Here is a 22,891-nt window from a genome sequence, read left to right as displayed (position 1 = left end):
ATCTTTCAAAATTGTTCTCATCGTTTCTCTCAAGCCAAATCCCTTCTTCCTAACTTCCCTATTAGTGTCAAAATATCATTCTTGATTCCTGACTGTCTTTTGCTACCACCTCCCATACCCATATCCAGAGAGTTGTCAAGTGCTATTGTTTCTACTTAATTGATTTCCATGCTTTGATTCTCTCTCCATTACAGTCCATCTTCCACTCAAAGATCAAATTAGTCTTCCTAAATTGAAGGTCTGACCATGTTACTTCCCCTAAGGATCAAATATAAAATGCTCTGTTCGGTTTTTAAAGCATTTGGTAACCTGGCCCTCTCCTGCCTTTCTAGTTGTCTTCTACCTTAATTTCCTTCATATATTCTGAGATCCAGTGACATTAGACTCTGCTCTTTCTTGTACACAGAACTCCCAACTCTACATTTTCATGAACATGAATAGTCCTCTGTACTATAGGAGTTTAAATTTAGGTTTTATGGCTTACTCTAGTAAGTGACACTGAACTCTCTTACCTTACTTAATGTTAAGTAGGGGTACTTTAAGTTCTTGATTTGATTAGCTAAAAATAGGCAAAGGGAGAGTAAATTCTATCTTCACAGTACTTGAATTCTGACCCTCATCTTTATCTCTGGCCTTCTTTGTTAGGATTTTGAGTACCAGCTGAAGTCCCACTTTCTCAAAGAATCCTTTCCAACCACTCTTAAGATTAGCATCTTTCCTCTACTGATTATCTTCTAATTATCCCATATGTATCTTATTTGCACATAATTGTCTGCATGGTACCTCCTTCATTATAGACCACGAAATCCTTAAAAATAAAAACTGTTTTTTGCCTTTCATTATATGCCAAGAGTTTAGCATTTAGTATTAGGGACTTGATCACCACTAATTGATGAACTTATTGAGGCCCACATAATAAATAATAATGGCCCTACTCTTGGTATAAACCCCTCTGAACTGTATGGAAATCACACCTAAGTATATGAAGAGTCTAGAGACAAAAGCTGCAATAGTATATCAGAGCAAAGAGGGTGCCATTTGAACAGGAAGATGCCATTCTAGACACACTCCTTTAATTCAATACATTATGACTGCTTGATCATTTCAGTACCAACAAAGTTAATAGCTTATTTATTCTGTTCTACTTTCCTTGTTTGCTAATAACTCCTTAATAAGGTACATTTTTTGACTAGATGAGATAGTAAAATGCACACTATCCTATGCGACAATCACCATGGCTTCTCTTAATTGATAGACAGCTAGAGGACAAGTTACATTTGAATCTGTCACAGGTTAATGAAGGAAAGGAGGGGGAGGATAGGCTTAGGGTTCTAGATCCAGCATCTTCTATGAGCCAGAGGTGATAATGCCTACCTGGTTCTTCTTAGAAGTCAAGCTCTTCACAACCTGGCCCCTTCCAACCATGCTAGTCTTCTGACACTTTACTGGCCTCTCTACACGCTGTACAATACAACTCCCCATGCCTGCTCACCACTCCTTAAATACCACACACCATCTTCTTTCTCTATACATTTTGTGCAAAGGACAGCCTACTGTGCAGTATTCTCCTTACTCTTATCCAGCCTCCCAGAATCTTGGACTGGTTTCCATCAAGACTCAACTGAAACTCTTATCTTCAGTAGCAGGTTTTTCCCAGTCTTAGCAACTGCTCCTACTTTGTCTTTTAAGGTTCCTCTCATATCCTGTCTATGTGTATCTGTGAATGTGTGTGTGTAGGGATGTACATATACATCATCTATATGTATTATCTACACTAGAATTTAAGTTTCTTGAGGGCAGGGAAATATTTATACTTTCTTTGTATCCCTAGTGCTTAGCACAATGCCTGGTACACAGTAAATGCTTATTTTAATAAACCTTTACTTATAAATCAGTTTAAATATGGATTGATTAAGTATATTGTGAGGAAAAAAGAGACCATAATACTACAGGTAACTTGAAACAGATATATTACATAAATTTAGGGTATGAATTAACTATCAATTATCGATGATAATGTGAATATATTTAGTCTTGGTTAACGTCACAAAATCTTAGAAATAAAATGGATCTTGGAGGTCATTTAGTGCAATTCCCTCATTTCACCAAAGATGTTTTATAATTACTTGTTTAATTGCGAGTTGGACAAAAAAATATCTGAGGTTCCTTTCTGATTCAGAAAAATTCTTCATCCAAGGTCATACAATAAAATGAGTATCAGAGCCGAAAGACTCTGGAAAGAAGTTCTTACATGGTATCTAGGATTTCAGGGGCCATCTAATCCAACCTCCCTAATTTCACAGGACAGCAATTACATGCAAATAGCAGAGCTGAGATTTGAACCTCAGTACTTAAGTTATCCAATTCATTTTTCTTTCCACAGACATGCTACTAATCATAATTTACTAATAAAAATCTTCCTTCTTGCTCCAAGTTTCAAAACTACTCACCTAGCCAAACGTTTCTCTAATATATACTAAATAACATAATTAAATTATTTTAATTTCACTCTTTTCCCTTCATCTTCCCTCTATCAATTGAAATCAAATATGAAAAACAAAATAGTAAAAGCTGGACAATATGGAAAAATCAGGATGAAATGTTATTAACCCATAAATCATACAAATATATTATACAACAAATAGGAATGTTAGATAAGGATAATTTTTGTATGATTTACTTACCCTTTTTCATATGTGAATTCATCTTTAAGTGAATTAGCTGATGCCTCACCAATAAAGACAGAAGGAATGTCAATCTTCTTTAAAATACCAACTGTATAAAAAAAAATTACCTTTAAATGTCTATTTGTAAATAATAATAATAATAATGATAATAATGATAATAATAATAATAATAATAAATACTTCGAGAAGCAATTTCAGTTAATCTTTAATTAATACCAGGTAGATTTTTCACATTATAAGTTTTGTCCCAGCAAATCTTTCTACTTTCACAAAGAGGCTAAGGGATTTATATTTATTTAACTACTTTTAAAAAATGATCCTCCACAAAAGTTCTTCTCTCATTTTGAATATACTTTGAGCTCTTAAAGAGATAACATATATAAAGTTCTTTGCAAACCTAAAATACTGCATAAGGGCTATGTAAGCAAAGCACATGTTCTGGAAGATTCTACATCAAGCTGGAGAGGCTTCAATTTCTCCACTTAGACAGAATGTTTTGTCACTGGACTCATTGACATCACAAAGTGGAAAAAAAAACTGCTATCACGAGGTGCGAAATGTTCATTCACTAGAGCAGCTCTGGAAGCTTATCTACTAAGATATGGAGAGAAAGCCTCTATATCAGTGAACAGAATTCACTAAATCAGCAGCATCCCAAAAGTTGATGTAATAAACTAAACTACTAAGAGAGAAAGAGAAGAAAATTTTAGGTTTTCTTTCCATATTTGGCTCAGATCTTTAAAATGACATTTAAAAAAAATGAAAATATTACCCTTTTTAGAGAAAGTCTGGAGTCAAATAGAGAATGCCAAAAACAACAGCAAGACTGAGTTCAGAATGTTTTATAAGAGCCTAAGAAGTAACCACACATGCCTAGACTGAAATAATGAGCAAAAACTTGGCCAAAGGGCAGAAATGGAGAACTGGATAAACTTTTAGGGTCACCTAGGTCTGATCTTCACAATGTACTGGGTTTTTTTCAATTTGAAGTCTTGTGAGCTCCTAGAATTTCTGACACATGCATATTTAAATATTAAAACAAACACATTCTGGAGCAAAATAAAAATGGCTTTAATTAGCCATCATTTGGGGAATATCATTTGGGGCACCATTATTAGATAATAAGCATTAACATGGTCATTTAATGTAGTTTAGTTAAATTTGATAAGTTTAAAAGACTTTCTTTCTGGAAAGAGCATATTTATTTTTATATAATAAGCCTAAGATATCAAAAGATTCTATTACATATTTTCCTATAACCAAATGCAAAAAATTCAGAAAAAAATTTAAATTTATTGCAAATAATAATGCTGTTTAAAACTTTTAACTATCAAAGCCTCAAGCCAAAGTTCAAGTTTTTTGCTTCTCTGAGATTTCTGTAACTCTATAGGTTACACTAAGCACTGATAATAGGTTCTTTCTTTCTCTTTCTTTTATAGTCTCCTGAGGCAAAGGAAAACCGATTGTTGTCTGGTTAGAGTCCAATTGTAATAATGTAACTAATACAAGTGTTTCTTTTCACTGTGAAAACTTAAGGGAAATTAAAGTTATTTTCTTTAGTTTTGTGACTATAAGGTGGGGGCGTTGGGGTAGAGGAAAGGTATGGTACTTCACTACTCTCTTTGAGGTTTTGCCATAACAAATTTGATGGTGTATTTGGTTAACCTATCCTGTCCTTGAAGAAAAGAAAACTCAAACATTTCTGTGGTATCTTAGTACTCTAAAATATCACTCAATCTTGGATCCTGGAAACTCTTACTCTGGGAAGATATCTATGCTTTGACCTACAAGTTAATATATAAACCTGTTTTAGTTCTTAGGCTGATCTCTAAAAAGGAAGAAAAAAATAATATTCATATGGTATATAAAAATTTGCAAAGTATCCCCCAATAAATAGTAAAGGGAGCCAAACAGTTTTAAAAAGAAGTTTTAAAAGGATGTCATATGAAAAAGTGGTTCAAATAACTAATAGAGTTATTTAACAAATTTTAAAAATTCTTGAAGTCCCACCTCACATCTGAAGCTTGGAACAGTGCTCCCTTAGCCTCAGTTACAGAGCCCAACTTTAACAGTTTTTTAAATGAAAAGAAAAAAATTGGCAAATGAGCAAACAACAAAAAGAGAAACTCAACACACAAAGTTATTTCAATGATAAGGAAGACCAAAATATAAACTCAGAAGAAGACAACAAAGTCAATACTCCTGCATCCAAAGCCTCCAAGAAAAATATGAATTGCTCTCAAGCCCGAAAGGAATTAATGGAGGAGCTCAAATAGGTTTTTTAAAATCAGGAAAAACTGGGGGTGGGAGGGAAGGGGAGTGATACAGGAAAATCTTGAAAAAGGTAAAAGAGGCACAAAAAAATACTGAAGAAATTAATACCATCAAAAAAAAATAGGCCAATTAGTAAAAGAGGCAAAAAAAAAAAATCCAATGAAGAGAAGAACTCCTTAAAAAGCAGAATTGGATAGCAGCTACTAGGTAGTATAGTAGAGTAAGAGTCAGAACTAGAGAAAGGAGATCCTGAGTTCAAATCTGATTCAACCCTGGACAAGTTACTTAATCTCCTTTGCCTACCCCTTAGTATTCCTCTGCCTTGGAACCAATATACAGAATTGATTCTAAGACAAACAGCAAGGGTTTGGTTCTTTTTTAAAGGCAGAATTGGCCATATAGAAAAAGAGGTACAAAAATTCACTGAGAAAAAGAACTTTTTACAAAATAGAACTAACCAAATACAAACGGTGGTACAAAAGCTCACTCAAGAAATCATGCCATAAAAAATAAAATTGGGCAAGTGGAAGCTAATAACTCCATTAACATCAAGAAATAATCAAAGACAAAAGAATGAAAAAAATATCTCATTGGAAAATATGAACTGAAGTAGAGTGAAATAAGCAGAACCAGGAGAACACCATACACAAGGACAGGAAAACTGTACATAAATTTATTCTCAGTAATACAGTGATCCAAAACTATCCCAAAGGACTCAATAAAAAATGCAATCTGCTTCCAGAGAAAAAGAACTGATGAACTGATAGTGCCTGAATCCAGACCAAAGCAAACTTTTTTCACTTAATTTTTTTAATTCGTTTCCTTCCACAAAAGTATTAATATGGAAAAATGGTTTATGTGATTGCACATGAAAAAGCTATGTGAGATTGCTTACTCTCTCAAGGAGGGGGAGGTGTGATCAAGACTCAATATTCTTTGAAAAATGTTAGAAATTGTTTTGATATGTAATTGGGAGAAGAAAAAAACAAATATTACCAAGTGTGTCTGGCACTGGAGTCTTCATGATTAAGAAAATACTGTATTTTATGGCATGGCCAGAAGATAAAAGTTCAACTTTTAAGTTTTAACTTCTCAAATTTAGTTCATCTCTGGAATCATAACAAGACAATACTTAAAAGCCAATAACTGGGGCAGATAGATGGTTCATTGGATAGAGTCAAACTTGGAGACAGGAGGTCCTGGGTTCAAATTGAGTCTTCCTAGCTCTGTGACCCTGGGGAAGTCATTTAATCCCAAATGCCTAGGTCAGTGATGGTGAACCTTTAAGAGATGGAGTGCTGTGCCCCATCCACCCCTTACCCCACACAAACAAGGGAGGGAGGAAATGCTTCCACTGGGTTGCTAGGTGAGGGGGCTGGGGATGTGATAAAATGTTGTCAGGCTCGATGGAGAAGGGAGGGGGACAGCCCCATCTGAATCCCTCTGCTTTTCTAATAATGAACTCTGGGAGGTTTGGGGGGGGGGGAAGTGGGGGAACTGAGTGTCCACAGAGAGTACTCTGCGTGCCATCTTTGGCACCCATGCCATGGGTTCGCCATCACTGGCCCAGGCCTTCCCTCTCTTCTGCCTTGGAACTGATGCTTAGTATTGATTCTAAAATACAAGGTTTCATTTTTTTTTTTAAAAAAAGGCGAATACTTCAAAAGAGCTAAAAGAACTTTTGATTTCCAACATAATTATATGCCAGTCCTCAATAATCTCAAAGCCCCTTTGTCTTAAATGATTGTCCTTCAACAGTTATATAAATATAGTTTAATTCATATTCTCAATTACATGGTTCTTGATGATGTAATAGTTCAAATAATTAAGAGAAAGAGTAATTAAATATGGTCTTAAAAGGAAAAATACTGTGGTATTCTCCATAGACCACTGAAGGATCTATAGACCATGGAGTGATACTTCCCTTTTACTTCAAAATCTAGTCACTTTTCTCTGTTTCACAGTATGGCAATTTTCTGTAGTCTTGGCTGCATTATTGCTGCAATTGTCCTACAGGTTTATGGGACATAAATCACTTTACTGGGCACTCAAGGACCGGTTATGGGGTTATTCTTGCTTACTCAGAATTTTATATACAATTTGATTTTGACATATTCCCACCCAAAAAAAATTTAACTTTTTCTCTTTTATTTGGGTTTTCATTTAATGTTTTTTGGGTTTTCTTTTGAGAATTGATTTATATACTCCATAACTCAGATAAGTATCCTAAGTTGATCCAGGTGTTGGTCAACACTCTCCTCAGGGGGGGATTGTATAATTTTTGTTAAATTCGAGATTTAAATTTTTTTGTTTTGTTTTGAGAGTAATTTCAGGAAAAGAAACTCACTAACTCCCCGAATTGAGAATGTGAACTGTTTAGAGAAGGCCCCATAAAGATGCCTGCAGAAACCACAAACTGCATCAAAACATCCAGAATGAACTTTGGGATATAGTCAATTGAACTGAGGGAGGGGTTGAACACATTTACTCTAAATGTAAACTCTTATGCCAAAGGGAATTGCTCCCTAATTGACTTTTTGTCAATGTACCTACCAACCATTGGTTTTGCTCTCTTTCTCCTTTATCTTCCTCTTATGCCCAAATTATTGTAATTTCCCCTTAGAAAGTACAATATTATATGCACCTCTAGTAAGAGATCTTTAGAGATAAAAGCAGGTTATGTGAAATGATTCATTGGGGAGACTAGGCATGCTAATCTGGGATGTTTCAACATGCTCATCTCCCAGAGAAACACAGGGGATACTGTGTAGATAGAATTCAAATCCCCAAAGCTCTTCTGACGCAGCTCATCTTACCCAGCATCCCATTTGTGAGCTTACACTGCGTGAACACTGAGTGAATGGACGGAGGATAAAAGTTTTGGTATGGCGCCACCCATTCTCTCTGTTTCCGGGAATGTGGCTAGGGAGCCTGACTGAGAGCCAGGTGGTGGTCAATTAGGTTAGATTAGGCTTTAATCTGCTTTCTCTATCTTGACAGCTTGTTAATAAAACTCTATGGAAAATAAGAACCAGGAGTTATCATTATTGATAATAATTTAAATTTTACATCTCTATTCATACATCAATTTGTTCCAACAATCATGAACGCAGCTGAAACAAGCACCATGGAACACTTAGAGCATGGTTAGGCATTGAAGACAACAAGGTCATAGCCAGTCACCCTAACTTTTGTCTTCCCCTTGGATTTCAATGACTCCAGAAAAAAGATATAGGCTGATGATTGACTCTGATTCACTTAGATCCAATTCATGTACGAGTCAAATCATCATCCATGTCATTAGTGCTTCAAAATTGAAGGACAAACAACATTATACATAACCTTCTGGATACTTAGAACCTTCTGGATACTTAGGGTATAAAAATAAAAGGGCTCCCCCAGGAATGGATGTTGATAGAAGGGGGGAGGGATCTGTATGGTGACTTTGCTCCTCCAGCACTCCCCTTGGGCGAAATATACCCCGGGAGACTTTATTTGGTTTTTTTTTTTTGTTTTTAAACCCTTAACTTCTGTGTTTTGGCTCCTAGGTGGAAGAGTGGTAAGGATGGGCAGTAGCAGTCAAGTGACTTGCCCAGGGTCACACAGCTGGGAAGTGTCTGAGGCCGGCTTTGAACCTAGGAGCTCCCGTCTCTAGGCCTGGCTCTCAATCCAATGAGCTACCTAGCTGCCCCCCGGGAGACTTTAAAGGAGTGTCACCCCAAAACTGGGTGACCTGGATGGTCATGCCACCCCACAAGAGTTGGGGGCAAGGCTTCCCTACAAGAGGAGGTATGTGGTACCCCAATCCAATCTTGAATGAGGACGAGGTTCACTCAAACCTCCCCCAAGGTTGGTTATTTTCACAGTAGATGGTATGGCTCAAGTCTGCCAGGCCAAGCTGTAGTTCCCCTCTCCTTACTGTCTCTCAGGCACACTGGAACGCAATCTGACTGTTAAATGGCTTTTATTATTCACAAATCAGGGATTGAGAAAAGAAGGGGTACAGGAAAGAGAGATTTTAGGGGTGCCCTCTTTACTATTCCTATGGGGTCCTTCACTTAGGTAGGAACCCTAGTGGTTCCAACTCCTAAGCTTATACAGAAAGTAATAATGGACTCAAAATCAGTTAAATGAATGGAGATAATTATTAATCAATGCTGAAAGATAAAGGAAAATGCATCAACATCTAATGAGCCAGCAGCGTGATGTAACTACAACATAATGTTAATGAATAGTTCAAAAGAAAAATAAGAATTGTGAAAGCAGATTTCATGGCCTACACAGCAGAAATAATAGGCAGAATAGAAACACTTAAATCCAGAAAAGCAAATCTCACTGAAGAAATAAAAGAAAGAACAACTGACTGGGAACAAAAAATACACAAAAGTAAAGGACAATCGAAAAAAGAGGCAAAAAGCAATAATGTAAAAAAAAAAAAATCTCTTAAGTAAAACATTGTGCTTTTGAAGACAAGTAGAGACAACTTAAGGATTAAAGGTCTCGCAGAAGGCCAATCATGTCAAGTCAAAAAACTAAACATGCATACTACAGAAGATAGCTTTAGCTCAATAATAACCATCTACATAGTAAATGCTGAGACTACTCTAAGCACATAAAATTCAGGGCCAAAAGACTAGACACTATGGGAAATATTGCAAAAAATCAGAGGAAATTGGGCAAGATTCCTCCAGGTTCACCCCTGCACAAACTACTGAATTCTTGGGATGACGCTAATTTCCCAAAAGAAGATGGTATGTCAAAGAAGGAAGCAAAGAGACTGTAAAGCACGGGCAGTAAAATCCTTTAGCGGGCCAAGATTTGATTCATTTGACTTTAAAGTTCTGAAAGAACTAAAATTGGCCATTGGCCATAAGAATTCTAAAGTCTATGCTGACTGGCTCTTGTGGGCTCATCTTCTTGACAACTCAAACAAACCCACAATCCCCTAAAAATAGCTTGTTTGACTCTGAAAACCCTCCTCTCCTCCCCCTTCCCCTGCCCACTCCAGAGCAACAAGCCAGACAGTGGTGATCACAAACAACTCAAATACAGGCCTGTTCCCTCTAAGGGATGTTCTTACTTATAATAAATGAGGGAACTTAGTAAATATTAGACATCATATACCTTTTTCTCCACAAGACATTTAGAGATTGAAAGGGGAAAAAAAAAATCCTTCCTTTGAAGATGAACCCATTGTAGACATCAATAAGTTTGAAAGCATTTACCAAACTTACAATCTGAACTGGACAGGTATCGCCAAATTGCTCCACTCCCTGCTAACAGAAAGAGAAAGAAGCAAAGTTCTTTCTCTTGTCAACCAGGCCCAGGAAGAGGGTGCAATTAATTGACTCACTGAAGGCCCTACCTGAGACCCAAATTCTACTAAAGATTACATACATCTATGTCAGGCTAGTATAAATATGAAAAATAATAAAGGCTGCTATAATAATATAAATTAGTATTTTAATTAAAGCCATGCTGATAGATAAAGTTATTAGACCACGCGCTTGTAAGAATTCAAAATCGCCGCTCCAGTCATTATTACTTCTTCCTCAGTCTGCTGGCCAAGAGACCACTCCCTCTTAACCCAGGAGACTCTTCTCTGCGTGGAGACGTAGACATCCCCACGCCCAGAGAACCGGAACCGGAAACCCGTTGGACCACGGGAAATGTAGTTTGATAATTTCTACGTGTCCATAGAAAATATATATACTTTTAGATAGCATCTCCCAAATTTCACTTTTACACTAGAAATGCATTACTAAAAGCAATGAGAGCTTATTCTGACAGGCCAAGAAACTGGACTAAATTTGAAGACTTGAAACAAGGTGAAAATGAGAAACCATCTCAGTTCATGGATAGACTTGAACTGGAATGCAGGTTTCTTGACCTATATCTTTCTAGGGAAAAAGATGTTGGACACATAAGAATACATTTTATAAATAACTGCTGCAGGATTGTTAAGAAATGTTTTATGCCTAAATGCCCTGTCTGGTCCACTATGGATGTCAATACAATAAAGAGGGTAGTAGTTTATGTTTTTGATGACCATAAAAAAGGAAGAAAGAAAGGAAGCTGAGTTAGTGGAGAGAATAAAGGAGGAAAAAATAAATTAGAGGAGAAATTAAGGAAGGAAATAGCCAAATTAAAGGAACAAGCAAAAGAAGGATCTGTAAGACATACAGAGTGTCATAGTTCCTTTAAAGTAGTGATTCCCAAAGTGGGCACCAACACCCCCTGGTGGGTGCTGCAGCGATCCAGGAGGGCAGTGATGGCCACAGGTACATTTGGGGGCGGTGAATAACTGTAAGGGGGAGGTGATAGTATGTGACATGGGGCGCTAAGTAATATTTTTTTCTGGAAAGGGGGCGGTAGGCCAAAAAAGTTTGGGAACCACAGCTTTAAAGGAATCCATGAAGCAATCACTAATGTTATTTTTGTGGAAAGGAAGGGCATGTAGCTATGAATTGCAGGAATCAGGAAATAGGAACAGAAGAAGCTGGAGAAATAATGACAATAATAACAATAATAGATCCTCTAATAGGATCAGTGATTGTAATAGGGTAAATTATAACTCAGATTATAATGCACCATGCCAAGAAATCTGTTAGTCACTGTGAGGTATCACAAAAAAATGGTCAAAATGACCAGAGAGATGTCCAGAGGTATGGTCGGAGGTATGGCCAAAAGAATCTAGATGAATGATGGTACTTGGGAGGGGAAGGGACCTCAAAGAGTCTGGAGATGAATTTTAAGCTCTTTCAGACCCCACTTCCTTACTGATATTAACTGTTTTAGTTTGTTCCCCTGACAAGTTTGCAGGTCACAGAATGGGATAAGAGAAATGAGGTTGAGATCAGGAGGATCACAGATAGACTTCATTTCTCTTAACCTGTTCTGTGACTCTCAAACTCAACATTCCCCTCCCCATAGTGAAGAAGTTTCTGTAACGCAATCTTTAATACAGATCTGTACCCAGGAGACAAGGTGTATATAATTTCCAGTGAACTACTCCAAAAGCTATCAAAATTGAAGAAAAGGACTCTTGGAATGATTGCTCATATGTAAAATGGGTACTTTCTGCTGACAATGAGTGACTGTATCCTGTCACATATATTGTATTTGCTTCTTGTTTGTTTTAATATTTGATTTTGCTTTTTAAGTTTACATATTAATTTAATATAAAATGTTCCATTATACTATGTTGCCTTCAGTTAGTATGCTTTTCTTATTAGCTATATGTTCTGTCAAAAAAAAAATATGTAACTCACACCATTGATCATGGCCAAGTTAGAAAAGAAATAGAGCTCCCTTCTAAGTGAGAAACCTTTGTGTTATGCCTCTGTTTGGCTGACACATTGTTAGAATAGAATGTGAAGAATGGATTCCTGATTTTTTTTAAATTATTATTGTTTTTCTTTATATTTACAATAGGATATTTGATCTTTTTCTTTCTTCTTATTCTTTTGAATTTGAGTACGTGGAATCAGGATTAATGTTTTTGAATTGAAGGATAAATTTACAATATATTAGCCCTTATACCAATGCATACCCAAACACTTTAGAATATGGAAACCTGCCTTTGATTATTAAGTGTTATGGAACTTTAAATAATAATTGTGTCTGATTTCAGAAGAAGGGATCACATAAGAGTCACTGCACAGTGCCAAGAAGGACAAGGTCGAAGAGACCAACAATCCCTGTGGGACTGAAGAGGATCTGCACCAAGACAGAGAACTTGTTTTGTGGTTCAAGGAAGTGGCTGTTTGACAAATTCAGACATTGGACTTCCCGTACCAGATTCCCACAAGTACCTCCATTTGGCTTTCATTTTGGCTCCCCATTCCCTAAGATTGGTAAAATCAGACCAGAGAATCACATTTCTCTTTTATCTCAGACTCTCGTCTCCTTCTCTTTTATAATATAGCAATTTTCTATATTCCTGGCTGCTGGTGGATAAGTGAAATATTACTGCAATTGTCCTGCAGGTTTGTAAGACATAAGTCACTTTAATTGGGCCTTGTTAGTGATTCAAGGACCTGTCATGGTTTTCTTTTTTAACTTGTAATTTTATATATATATATATATATACACACAGATTTAATGTTTTTCTCTTCTATTTGATTTTTGGGTTTTGAGTTTTCTTTTTGAGAATTGATTCATATACTTCATAACTCAGCCATGTATCCCAGGGTGACTCTAGTGTTGGTTAAAACCCTCCTAAGAGGGGATTGTATAATTATTCTAAAATCCAAGGTTTAAGATCTTTTAAAGCAATTTTAGGAAAAGAAAATCATCAACACCTGAATCAGGAAAGTGAATCTTTTGGAAAAGGTGCCATAAGGATGCCTACAGAAACCACACACTACATCAAAAGATTCAGAGTGAATTTTGGGATATAATGAACTGAATTAAAGGGAGTTGAACATATCATTTATTCTGAATGTAAACTCTTATGCCAAAGGGAAGTGCTCTCTATTTGGCTTTTTTTGTCAGTGCTTCTGTCAATCATTTTTTGTTTTCTTTCTCCTTTTTCTTTACTTTCCCTCATCCCCAAATTGTTATAATTCTCTCTTTGTAAAATGCAATATTTTGCACACCTCTAGTAAGAGAATCTTTAGATGTATAAGCTAACTACGTAAAATGAATCACTGGGGAGACTAGGCATGTTAATTTCCCAAAGATCCCAAGTAGGGAGATTTTAACATGCTTGTCTCCCAAAAGAATCACCGGGGGGGGGGGGGGGGGTTGTTGGAAGCAAATTTCTCTCTCTCCAGTGTCACTTTTTTTATGTCATCTTCCAGTGACCTTGAAGTCAAATAACCCTGAGTAAATTCAGATATAGATGAGCCTTACATAAAGGAAGTTAAAGAACCAACAAACTAACAAGACAGGAAACAATAATTCCAAGGCACTGCCTACTGGGTGGCCCAAGCAAATTAAAAAACTATGATTGGTTCCTGAGATGTATGATAAAACAGCTTATAAACTGAGACTGGCAAGAAGTTGAAGTCTTTGGCGTGAGCATGGAAGAACAGAGAACCTTGCTGGGTTGTAATCTATTATGGCATCTGCAGAAGGTTAAATATCTCTCTACCTCTCTAATACTTTTTCCTCTCTTCCTACTACTACTACTGCAACTACTACTGCAACTACTACTGCAACTACTACTGCAACTACTACTACTACTACTACTACTACTACTACTACTACTACTTTTGATTTAATAAAGTTAATAAGTTACAACCAGCCTCATAATTTTAAATACTACAATATGTATAAGCCAGATCAAATTACTTACCATCTCTGGGAGGGGAGAGGGAAAGGAATGAGATGATTTGGATCTCATAACTTTAAAAAAACTACGTAGTGGGGGGGCATCTGGGTAGCTCAGTGGATTGAGAGTCAGGCCTAGAGATAGGAGGTCCTAGGTTCAAATCCGGCCTCAGACACTTCCCAGCTGTATGACCCTGGGCAAGTCACTTGACCCCCATTGCCCACCCTTACCAATCTTCCACCTATAAGCCAATACACAGAAGTTAAGGGTTTAAAAAAAAAAAAGTACGTAGAAAATTGTTATTACATGTAATTGAGGAAATAAAATATCTTTTTAAAAAAAGGTTGGGGGGAAGGGGCAGGGAGGAAGGCTTCCTGTAGAAGATGGGATTTAGCTAGGACTAAAAGGAAGCCAAGGAGTACAATAGTTGTAACTGAAAAGGGAGAACATTCCAGACATGGAAGGCAGGCAATAAAAATACCCAGAGCAAAAAGATGAAATATATTGTTCAAACAAAGAGCCAGGAGGCCAATATCACTGGATTGAAGAATATGTGTTGGGGACATAGTTTAAGAAGGCAGAAAAGGCAGGAGGGAGAGGGTAGGTTTTAGAGGGCTCTGAATGACAAAAAGACCATTTTGTATTTGATCCTAGAGGCAACAGGAAGCTTCTGGTGTTTACTCAGTAGGGGCAGTGACATGATTAGATCCACACATCAGGAAAATAATTTTAGCAGCTGAATAGAGGATGAATTGGAGTAGGAAGAGACTTGAGGCAAGCAGACTCACCAGAAGTTTATTCCAAAAATCAAGGTATCAGGTGATATGGGGCTGTACTCTCAAAGACAGATAATATAGGAAGAGAGAAAGGAGTATATTTGAGAGATGTAGCAAAAGTGAAATCACATGTCTTGGATATGGGGTGTGACATTTAGTGAGAAGTCCAAGATGACTCCCAGACTATGAACCTCAGGATAGGATGGCGTTGCCCTCTATTTAACAGGGAAGGAAAAGAAGGCAGGAGATTGAAAGATAATGGGTTCCATTTTGGACATAATGTTGATACATCCTCTAGCTTAGTCACAAGTTAGATCCATAAATTTCTTTCCATAAGGAATATGTGTGTATTAGATACACACATACAAACATATACATGTTGTAGAAAGCTACTTAAATTAACAAAAAAATTTAACATTAAAATAGTTTAGTTAAGTAGTTTAATATTCTCACATTGATGGGGGCAGCTGGGTAGCTCAGTGGATTGAGAACCAGGCCTAGAGATGGGAAGTCCTGGGTTCAAATCTAGCCTCAGAAACTTCCTAGCTGTGTAACCGTGGGCAAGCCACTTGACCCCCATTGCCCACCTTTACCACTCTTCTGCCTTGGAGTCAATACACAATATTGACTCAAAGGGAAGGTAAGGGTTTAAAAAAATATATATATATATATATACCCACATTGCTCAAATGTCTTTATCAAATCTGTGTCCTAACCAGTAACATATAAATATAATTATTTCACCAAAACTGACCCTTTTCCCCCAAAAGGTTAACTTTTCACTTGAAAAACTGAGGCATATTCATACATATTAAGTGGTTAACAGCTAATTAGTCTTGACTAGTTAGTATACGTGTGTATATCTGAATTGCCACATGTTTTTAAAATGCCAATATTCCTTAACTTGGTGATCTCATGGTGATGTATATATCCCAGAGGTCAAAGAATAAAAAAGAGGGCCTCGTTCTTGCTAAAATACTTATAAAAGAATATAATAAGCACTGTAGGGCACATAAGTGATTCAGTGGATCAAGAACCAGGCCTAGGGATAGAAGGTGCTGGGTTCAAATCTGATCTCACATACTATGTAGCTGTGGGAGCCTTGGCAAATAACTTAACCCCTTTTGCCTACACCTTACCATTCTTTTGCTTTGGAACCAATACTTAGTATTTTTTAAATTTTATTTTTATCATCATGCAAAACACACTTCCATGTTGGTCATTGTTGTAAGAGCAAACTCATACATTAACCAAAACCCTAAAATAAAACCATAAATATACTTAAAAAAAAAGAATATAATAAGTAGAAATGATGAATATGAAGAATTCAGAGAATCTTGGGTAAAGATATATGAACCCAAGCAGAGTGAAGCAAGTAGAACAAGGAAAACAATATACATGATGACTACAACAATGCAAATTTTAAGACTTGTAGATGTATTGTTTAGTTTTGATGAACATTTTTTTTCCATTTTCCATTATTATTCTTTGGTTAAGAAATGTGTGGCATATATTGGAAGGGGAAGGGATATTTTAAGAAATAAAGGTGTCATAAAAACAAAAATTATCAATACAAAATAAACCCTGAAATTCTGAGTTTCCATTTAAAAATAAAGCAGAAAATTATTTTGCTATATTCCCAACCCAATATTTGTATAAATAACATATATACACATAACTATAAATAAAAGAATTCTCAATAGTCTTTTGCACCTTCAATTATCCTCTGACTTTTATCATTTTACTACTTGTCTCAACTGAAAAATATCAAGGAATCAAAAATGCAACAGTGAGGGGGCAGCTGGGTAGCTCAGTGGAGTGAGAGTCAGGCCTAGAGACAGGAGGTCCTAGGTTCAAACCCGGCCTCAGCCACTTCCCAGCTGTGTGACCCTGGGCAAGTCACTTGACCCCCATTACCCACCCTTACCACTCTTCCACCTATGAGACAATACACCGAAGTACAAGGGTTTAAAAAAAAAAAGTCAAAAAAAAAATGCAACAGTGTGGCACAGAACCAGTGAATTTACTAGAAAAGAGAAAGCTTATTTATTATGTCTACAACATACAGGCTACTCTGATGTCAGAAACATAAAAATAAAATGAAGGGATACTCCAAGTAAAATTTGAGACAATTTTCAAACAGGAGAGAAGAAAAGTGATACCTGTACTTACTGTCGTTGGATCCCATGCTAATTAGGTCATCAGAATCAACATTGTGTACTATGGCTGCTTTATATCCGGCTTTCTGCGCATGTAAAACCTGTAAGTCAGAGAAAGTACAGAATGTGAGGAATACTAATATCTTTTGCAACACTAAACTTTGATGAAAGCAAAGCAATGTACTTACAGGAATAAAGAAAAGGCAGGGAAAGGACCTATGTTTTCACTGGTATAGAGAACTCCAGGGTGAAGAAAATAGCAGCAATGCAGGCTGGCACCATATCTATAGCCTTATAGAGATGCCTTAGAAGCTTGTTTGGATACTGAGAGGTTAACCGATTACACAGCTAATAAGCAACAGTGACAGGACCAGAATATAGGACTTCTTGATTCAGATGTGAAATTTTAAATCTTTTGTTTCTTCATGAGAATTAATTTTATATTTCTTTTAAAATAATGTTATTAAAAAATTGATGCTTTCCTCCTCTGTTCTGATTTCTCATTAAAAGAGATGATGATAAGATGATGATAAGAATGATATTAATGATAACCGCTGAAGTACTAAGTGATACTGAAGCCCATCATCTTCTGGGGTCTGATTTTCAGGCCTACTGAAATTGTAGGTAGAAAAAAATCATGGTACAAGGTTTCTGTGGCATGTGGATACTTGTTATTCTTTCCTAGTCCTTGCTCAAATTTGTACATCAATGAATGAATGAGAATTTACCAAACATTTTCTAAATGTGATAGCACTGGAGATATAAATAGTAAAGATAAGCCATGCTCTTAGAGTTCACTCTATTAAGGGGAAATAACTCATAGAAGTATCAACCACAAATCAAATAAAAATACCCTGTATTTCATAGGGTATTAGCAACAAGGTAGATGGTAATGTTTCTGCTTTAATGCCCTTTCCATTAATAAAACCACATAGGTTTCTGATACTGAATTATTTGACCTTATTTGACCTATCAGTGAGAGTTGGTCATTAGCTGGTAATGCTGCGGGATGATTTGAGCCCCTACTCAATGGTATTTTCCTCAATGATGATTATGAGGGCTAGATTGGAAAAAGGTCAAGAGTCTGAGGGGCACAGCTGTTCCAAGGGCTCTTGGGATATGATACTGTCTGTACTGTTTGGAACTGCTTTAAAAATGCCAGAATCCTAGAATGGTAGGCCTAAAATAAACAAGCCATCTCTCTAGTCCCTTTATCCATTTTACAAAGAGAAAAAATTCAGTCCATAGACTAAAATCCTCTACAATTATAAGTTTTGGGGCTTGGATATAAGCACAATCTTTCATAGAGGTTTCCCCAAACAAGTAACCTGGACAGGGTAATTCACTTGTTAAGTTTATTATCATTTTGCCTAATAAAATATGGAGGCTAAAATTTTCTAACAACCTAGCTGGGAAATTTTTGGCTTTGACCCTTTGGACCTATTTTCTCATTTATGAAAAGAGCAGGTGGTGTGATATGGCATCTAATTTTTGAGATAGTTCATTTTTTGCTAAGTAAGAGGCACTCTCTCTCAATCTATGTATTAAAACATTGAGTGGAACTGAATTCTGTGAAAGCAACTACAAAACATTTTACATAAAGGCATCTAAATAATTGGAGAACTATTAATTGTTCATAAGTAGACAGTCTAGTATGATAAAAATAACAACACTGCCTAAATTAATTTGCTTATTTAATGCCATACCAAAGTATCAAAGGATTACTTTATAGGGCTCAAAAAAAAAACCAAAAAAACAAAATCACAGAGGCAGCTAAGTGACTCAGTGGATAGAGAGCCATACCTAGACATAGGATTCTGGGTTCAAATCTGATCTCAGGCACTTCCCCGCACTTTGACCCTGGACAAGCTACTTAACTCTAACTGCTCAACCCTTACCACTCTTCTGCCTTAAGACTCAAAACTTAGTATGGATTTTTTTTTTAACCCTTACCTTCTGTCTTAGAATAAATACTGTGTATTGGTTCTAAGGCCAAAGAGTAGTAAGGGATGGGCAACAGAGGTTAGATTGAGGCCATATTTGAACCTAGGACCTCCTGTCTATGGGCCTGGCTCTCAATTCACTGAGCCACCTAGCTGCCCCCTTCAGCATGGATTCTAAGACAGATGACAAAGTTTAAAAAAAAATTTAAAAAAAAGACTGATGAAAGGGATTTCTTAGATATGCATGAACTGATGCAGTGAAGTAAACAGAACCAGGAAAAGTTTATACAATAACTTGATAGAGGAAATTAACTTTGAAAAACTTGATAATTCTAATAAATGCTATGATCAACAAGGATTCCAGAAGACAGGTAATGCAATATGCTACCTACCTCTTGACAGAAGGGTGATAGATTCAATATATGGAAAGAGACTTAAAATTTCAGACACAAGAATATTTGTTATAAGGACTTGATTCTTTTTTTATTTCCAATACGCATGGGGGCGGGGGGATGAACAGTGGGTGATGGATAGACAGATATAAGGGTTTAAAAAAGCAGGAAGAGAGGGAAGGAAGAAAAGAAGGGAGAAAAGGGGGTAAAGTTTAAGCTTCAGGCTGAATTTTACTTATAAACTTTTTTTAAAGCAAGATGTAAATAACAGAAACCTATAATTTTATATATGTAATGCTTTTTCTGTTCTTCTGTGTATGTGTAAATATCCATTCTATTACTTTTAAGTCTAGAAAAATTAATTTCATGTCAAAAAATCAAAACTGCATGGAAATTGAATGGGTTGGTCAAAGCAAAAATTGTAAACACCATCCATTTTTGTCTGGTACCATAAAAAGCACAAGTCAGTCTCCTCCTTTTGCTTCCAACAATCCCAAGTCTCCCTTTAGTGGGCAGCTGAAAGAAACAAAGTCTTCTCCATTTCCCCTCCCATACCCCTACATCAGAACAACTTTACCAACATGCCCAAAGGCCCCTGGAAGTCTTGTGAACTCCTCAATGTCAGCAACTCACAAATTAAATCTTGATATTTTAGGGAAAAGAGCATCCAGAGCAGAGTGTATCACTGGCTCTCTGCTCCTACCTCTTTGGGTTGTACAGCACATGGATTCTCTCTGAAGTTAACTTCTACCTTGCTTTATCTTTCTTCATTTTTTCACAATCCCCATAAAGGTCAAAGTCACAGAATGTCCCAAAACTTGGTTATCTGAGTAACCTGTCCATCAGTAATCACTCTGACCTCCTTTTGAGCATGGTCAAAGATAAGTAATAGATTATGAGGATGACCAATAATACAATAAAGACACAAATAAACAATGAAATTAAAATATGGCTCAGAGGTCTGCCTTTGAGAGGCAAATATAGTTGGTTTTTATCACATGTCCAATCAATAAGAAACTACTTCACATGAATCTTGATAATCTCTCAGTGAAGTTCTTAAAATAAACACAATCAAAAGACCACCATGAAGATAAGATCAATTTCAGTGCTAATATTTGTTTTAAAAAGGCAAGGATCCCCCAGTCGATAAATGCGCAAGGGACATGAATAGGCAATTTTCTGATAAAGAAATCAAAACTATCAATAAGTACATGAGAAAGTGTTCTAAATCTCTAATAATTAAAGAAATGCAAATCAAAACAACCCTGAGTTATCACCTCACATCTAGCAGATTGGCTAAAATGACAGCAGGGAAGAGTAATGAATGTTGGAGGGGATGTGGCAAAATTGGGACGTTAATGCATTTCTGGTGGAGTTGTAAATTTGATCCAACCATTCTAGATGGCAATTTGGAACTATGAACAAAGGGTTCTAAAAGACTATCTGCCTTTTGATCCAGCCATACCACTGCTGGGTTTATACCCCAAAGAGATAATAAGGAAAAAGACTTATACAAAAATATTTATAGCTGCGCTCTTTGTGGTGGCAAAAAATTAGAAAATGAGAGAATGTCCTTTGATCGGGGAATGGCTGAACAAATTATGGTATCTGTTGGTGATGGAATACTATTGCGCTCAAAGGAATAATGAACTGGGGGAATTCCATGTGAACTGGAATGACCTCCAGGAATTGAAGTAGAGTGAAAGGAACAGAACCAAGAGAACGTTGTACACAGAGACTGATACACTGTGGTAAAATAGAATGTAATGGACTTCTCTATTAGCAGCAATGTAAGAATCCAGAGCAATGCTGAGGGATTTATGAGAAAGAAAACTAACTAGTCACATTGAGAGGAAGAACTGTGGGAGGAGAAATAACAGAAGAAAAACAGCTGCTTGAACACATGAACTGATGGGGATATTATTGGGGATGTAAACACTAAATGATAACTCTAGTCTGACTACCAATAATATGGAATTAGGTCTTAATCAATGATACATGTAAAACCCAGTGGAATTGTGCTTCGGCTAAGGGGAGTTAGGGGGGATATGGGAGAGAGGGAAAGAATATGAAACATGTAACTATAGGAAAATATTCAAAATAAAAATTTTAAAAATTTAAAAATTAAAGGCAAGGAGCATACATCATCAGCATCCCTATATATTACCAACAAATCGGGCAGCAATAGTCAGAAAGAGAAATTCTATTTAAAATCACTCTAAACAATATAAAAAACCTGGGAATCTGTTTGCCAAGGCAAATGCAGGAATTATATGAACACAATTACAAAACATTTTTCACACACAGTAGAGCACCTGATGGAAGAAGGGAACAGAGTGGGGGACCAGATGAACTGCAAGAAACTACTCACTCCCATAAGGCAGCAGTGCCTGAGACAGCAGAGCCCAGGAGCAGGAGATCTGCTCAGTGCAAGTCAGTTGGCAGGAGCAGAGAAGCAGCAGAGCACGGACTAGCCCAGCCCATGATAAAACAGGGGAACTGGTAGCTGAATCTAGCTGGACAAAACAACTATAAGCCTTCCTAGAGAGCCAGCAGGGCTACTTCCTCAACAGACACACAATGGGAAACAAAGGCAGCTGGGTCTACCCCAAGTACCAGAGAAGAACCTCAATAGACAGATAAGGTAAAAGGGGGAAAAAATAACCATAAAAATGGGGAAAAGGCCAGGTATTGCTATTAACACATTTATTGAATAAATTCTCTTAAAATAATTTCTTTCAAAAATAGAAAATGTTTCATGCATGAAGCTACCAAAATAGGAAAATATTCAGTAGTTTCAAAGCAAATATTAACAAATATTAAAATGTTTTCCAAATTCCAAAAAGTGAGAAAGCTTCAACAATCCTAAAAAGAATCAATTACATTAACATATGGACCAACAGACATATGGAATATAAACAAGGAAAACCCATCTACATTTATGAACCATATTACATGTGTCAGTTAAATTAACTTACATTTTTAACCAAGCAGCAGCTGGTATTTTTAAGAATTCAGAGGGCAGAAATAAAATCTAAATCTTTTTATAAGCATGTGAAAGATTTTAAGTTCATAAAATGTAACTTTGCCAAACATATGGTATCAGAGAGAAGTAACAGAATTAAAGAGAAGACAAAGTAAGATAACTTGTAGAGGAATGGGGGTGAGTGGGTGGGATGTAACTCAAAGAGGGTTTTTTTGTTGTTTTTTGTTTGTTTTTTAAACCCTTATCTTCCATCTTGGTATCAATATTGTGTATTGGTTCTAAGGCAGAAGAGTGGTAAGGGCTAAGCAATGGGAGTTAAGTGACTTGCCCAAGGTCACACAGCTAAGAAGTGTCTGAGGCCACATTTGAACCTAGGACCTCCTGTCTCTGGGCCTCT

General features: G+C 36.5%; 1 protein-coding gene across 2 annotated transcripts in view; it reads right to left on the bottom strand.

The window, feature by feature from the left end:
• RNF13 (ring finger protein 13) overlaps positions 1-22,891 on the bottom strand; it is a 117,075-nt gene that overhangs the window by 39,796 nt on the left and 54,388 nt on the right. Inside the window, exons 5-6 of one of the 2 annotated variants that reach the window (XM_044670848.1) lie at positions 17,187-17,274; positions 2,685-2,775 (exon numbers count right to left, since the gene is read on the bottom strand). In XM_044670848.1, coding sequence (XP_044526783.1) covers positions 2,685-2,775; positions 17,187-17,274 — 179 coding nt within the window. Of the gene's footprint in view, positions 1-2,684; positions 2,776-6,488; positions 6,505-17,186; positions 17,275-22,891 lie in introns of those variants that run through there. The other variant, XM_044670850.1, reaches the window with a different exon arrangement.

Source organism: Gracilinanus agilis, chromosome 3, assembly GCF_016433145.1.
Source record: "Gracilinanus agilis isolate LMUSP501 chromosome 3, AgileGrace, whole genome shotgun sequence".
Taxonomy (NCBI): domain Eukaryota; kingdom Metazoa; phylum Chordata; class Mammalia; order Didelphimorphia; family Didelphidae; genus Gracilinanus; species Gracilinanus agilis.
Note: the sequence above shows the minus strand (reverse complement) of the source record. Positions and strands in the feature narration are given on the sequence as shown.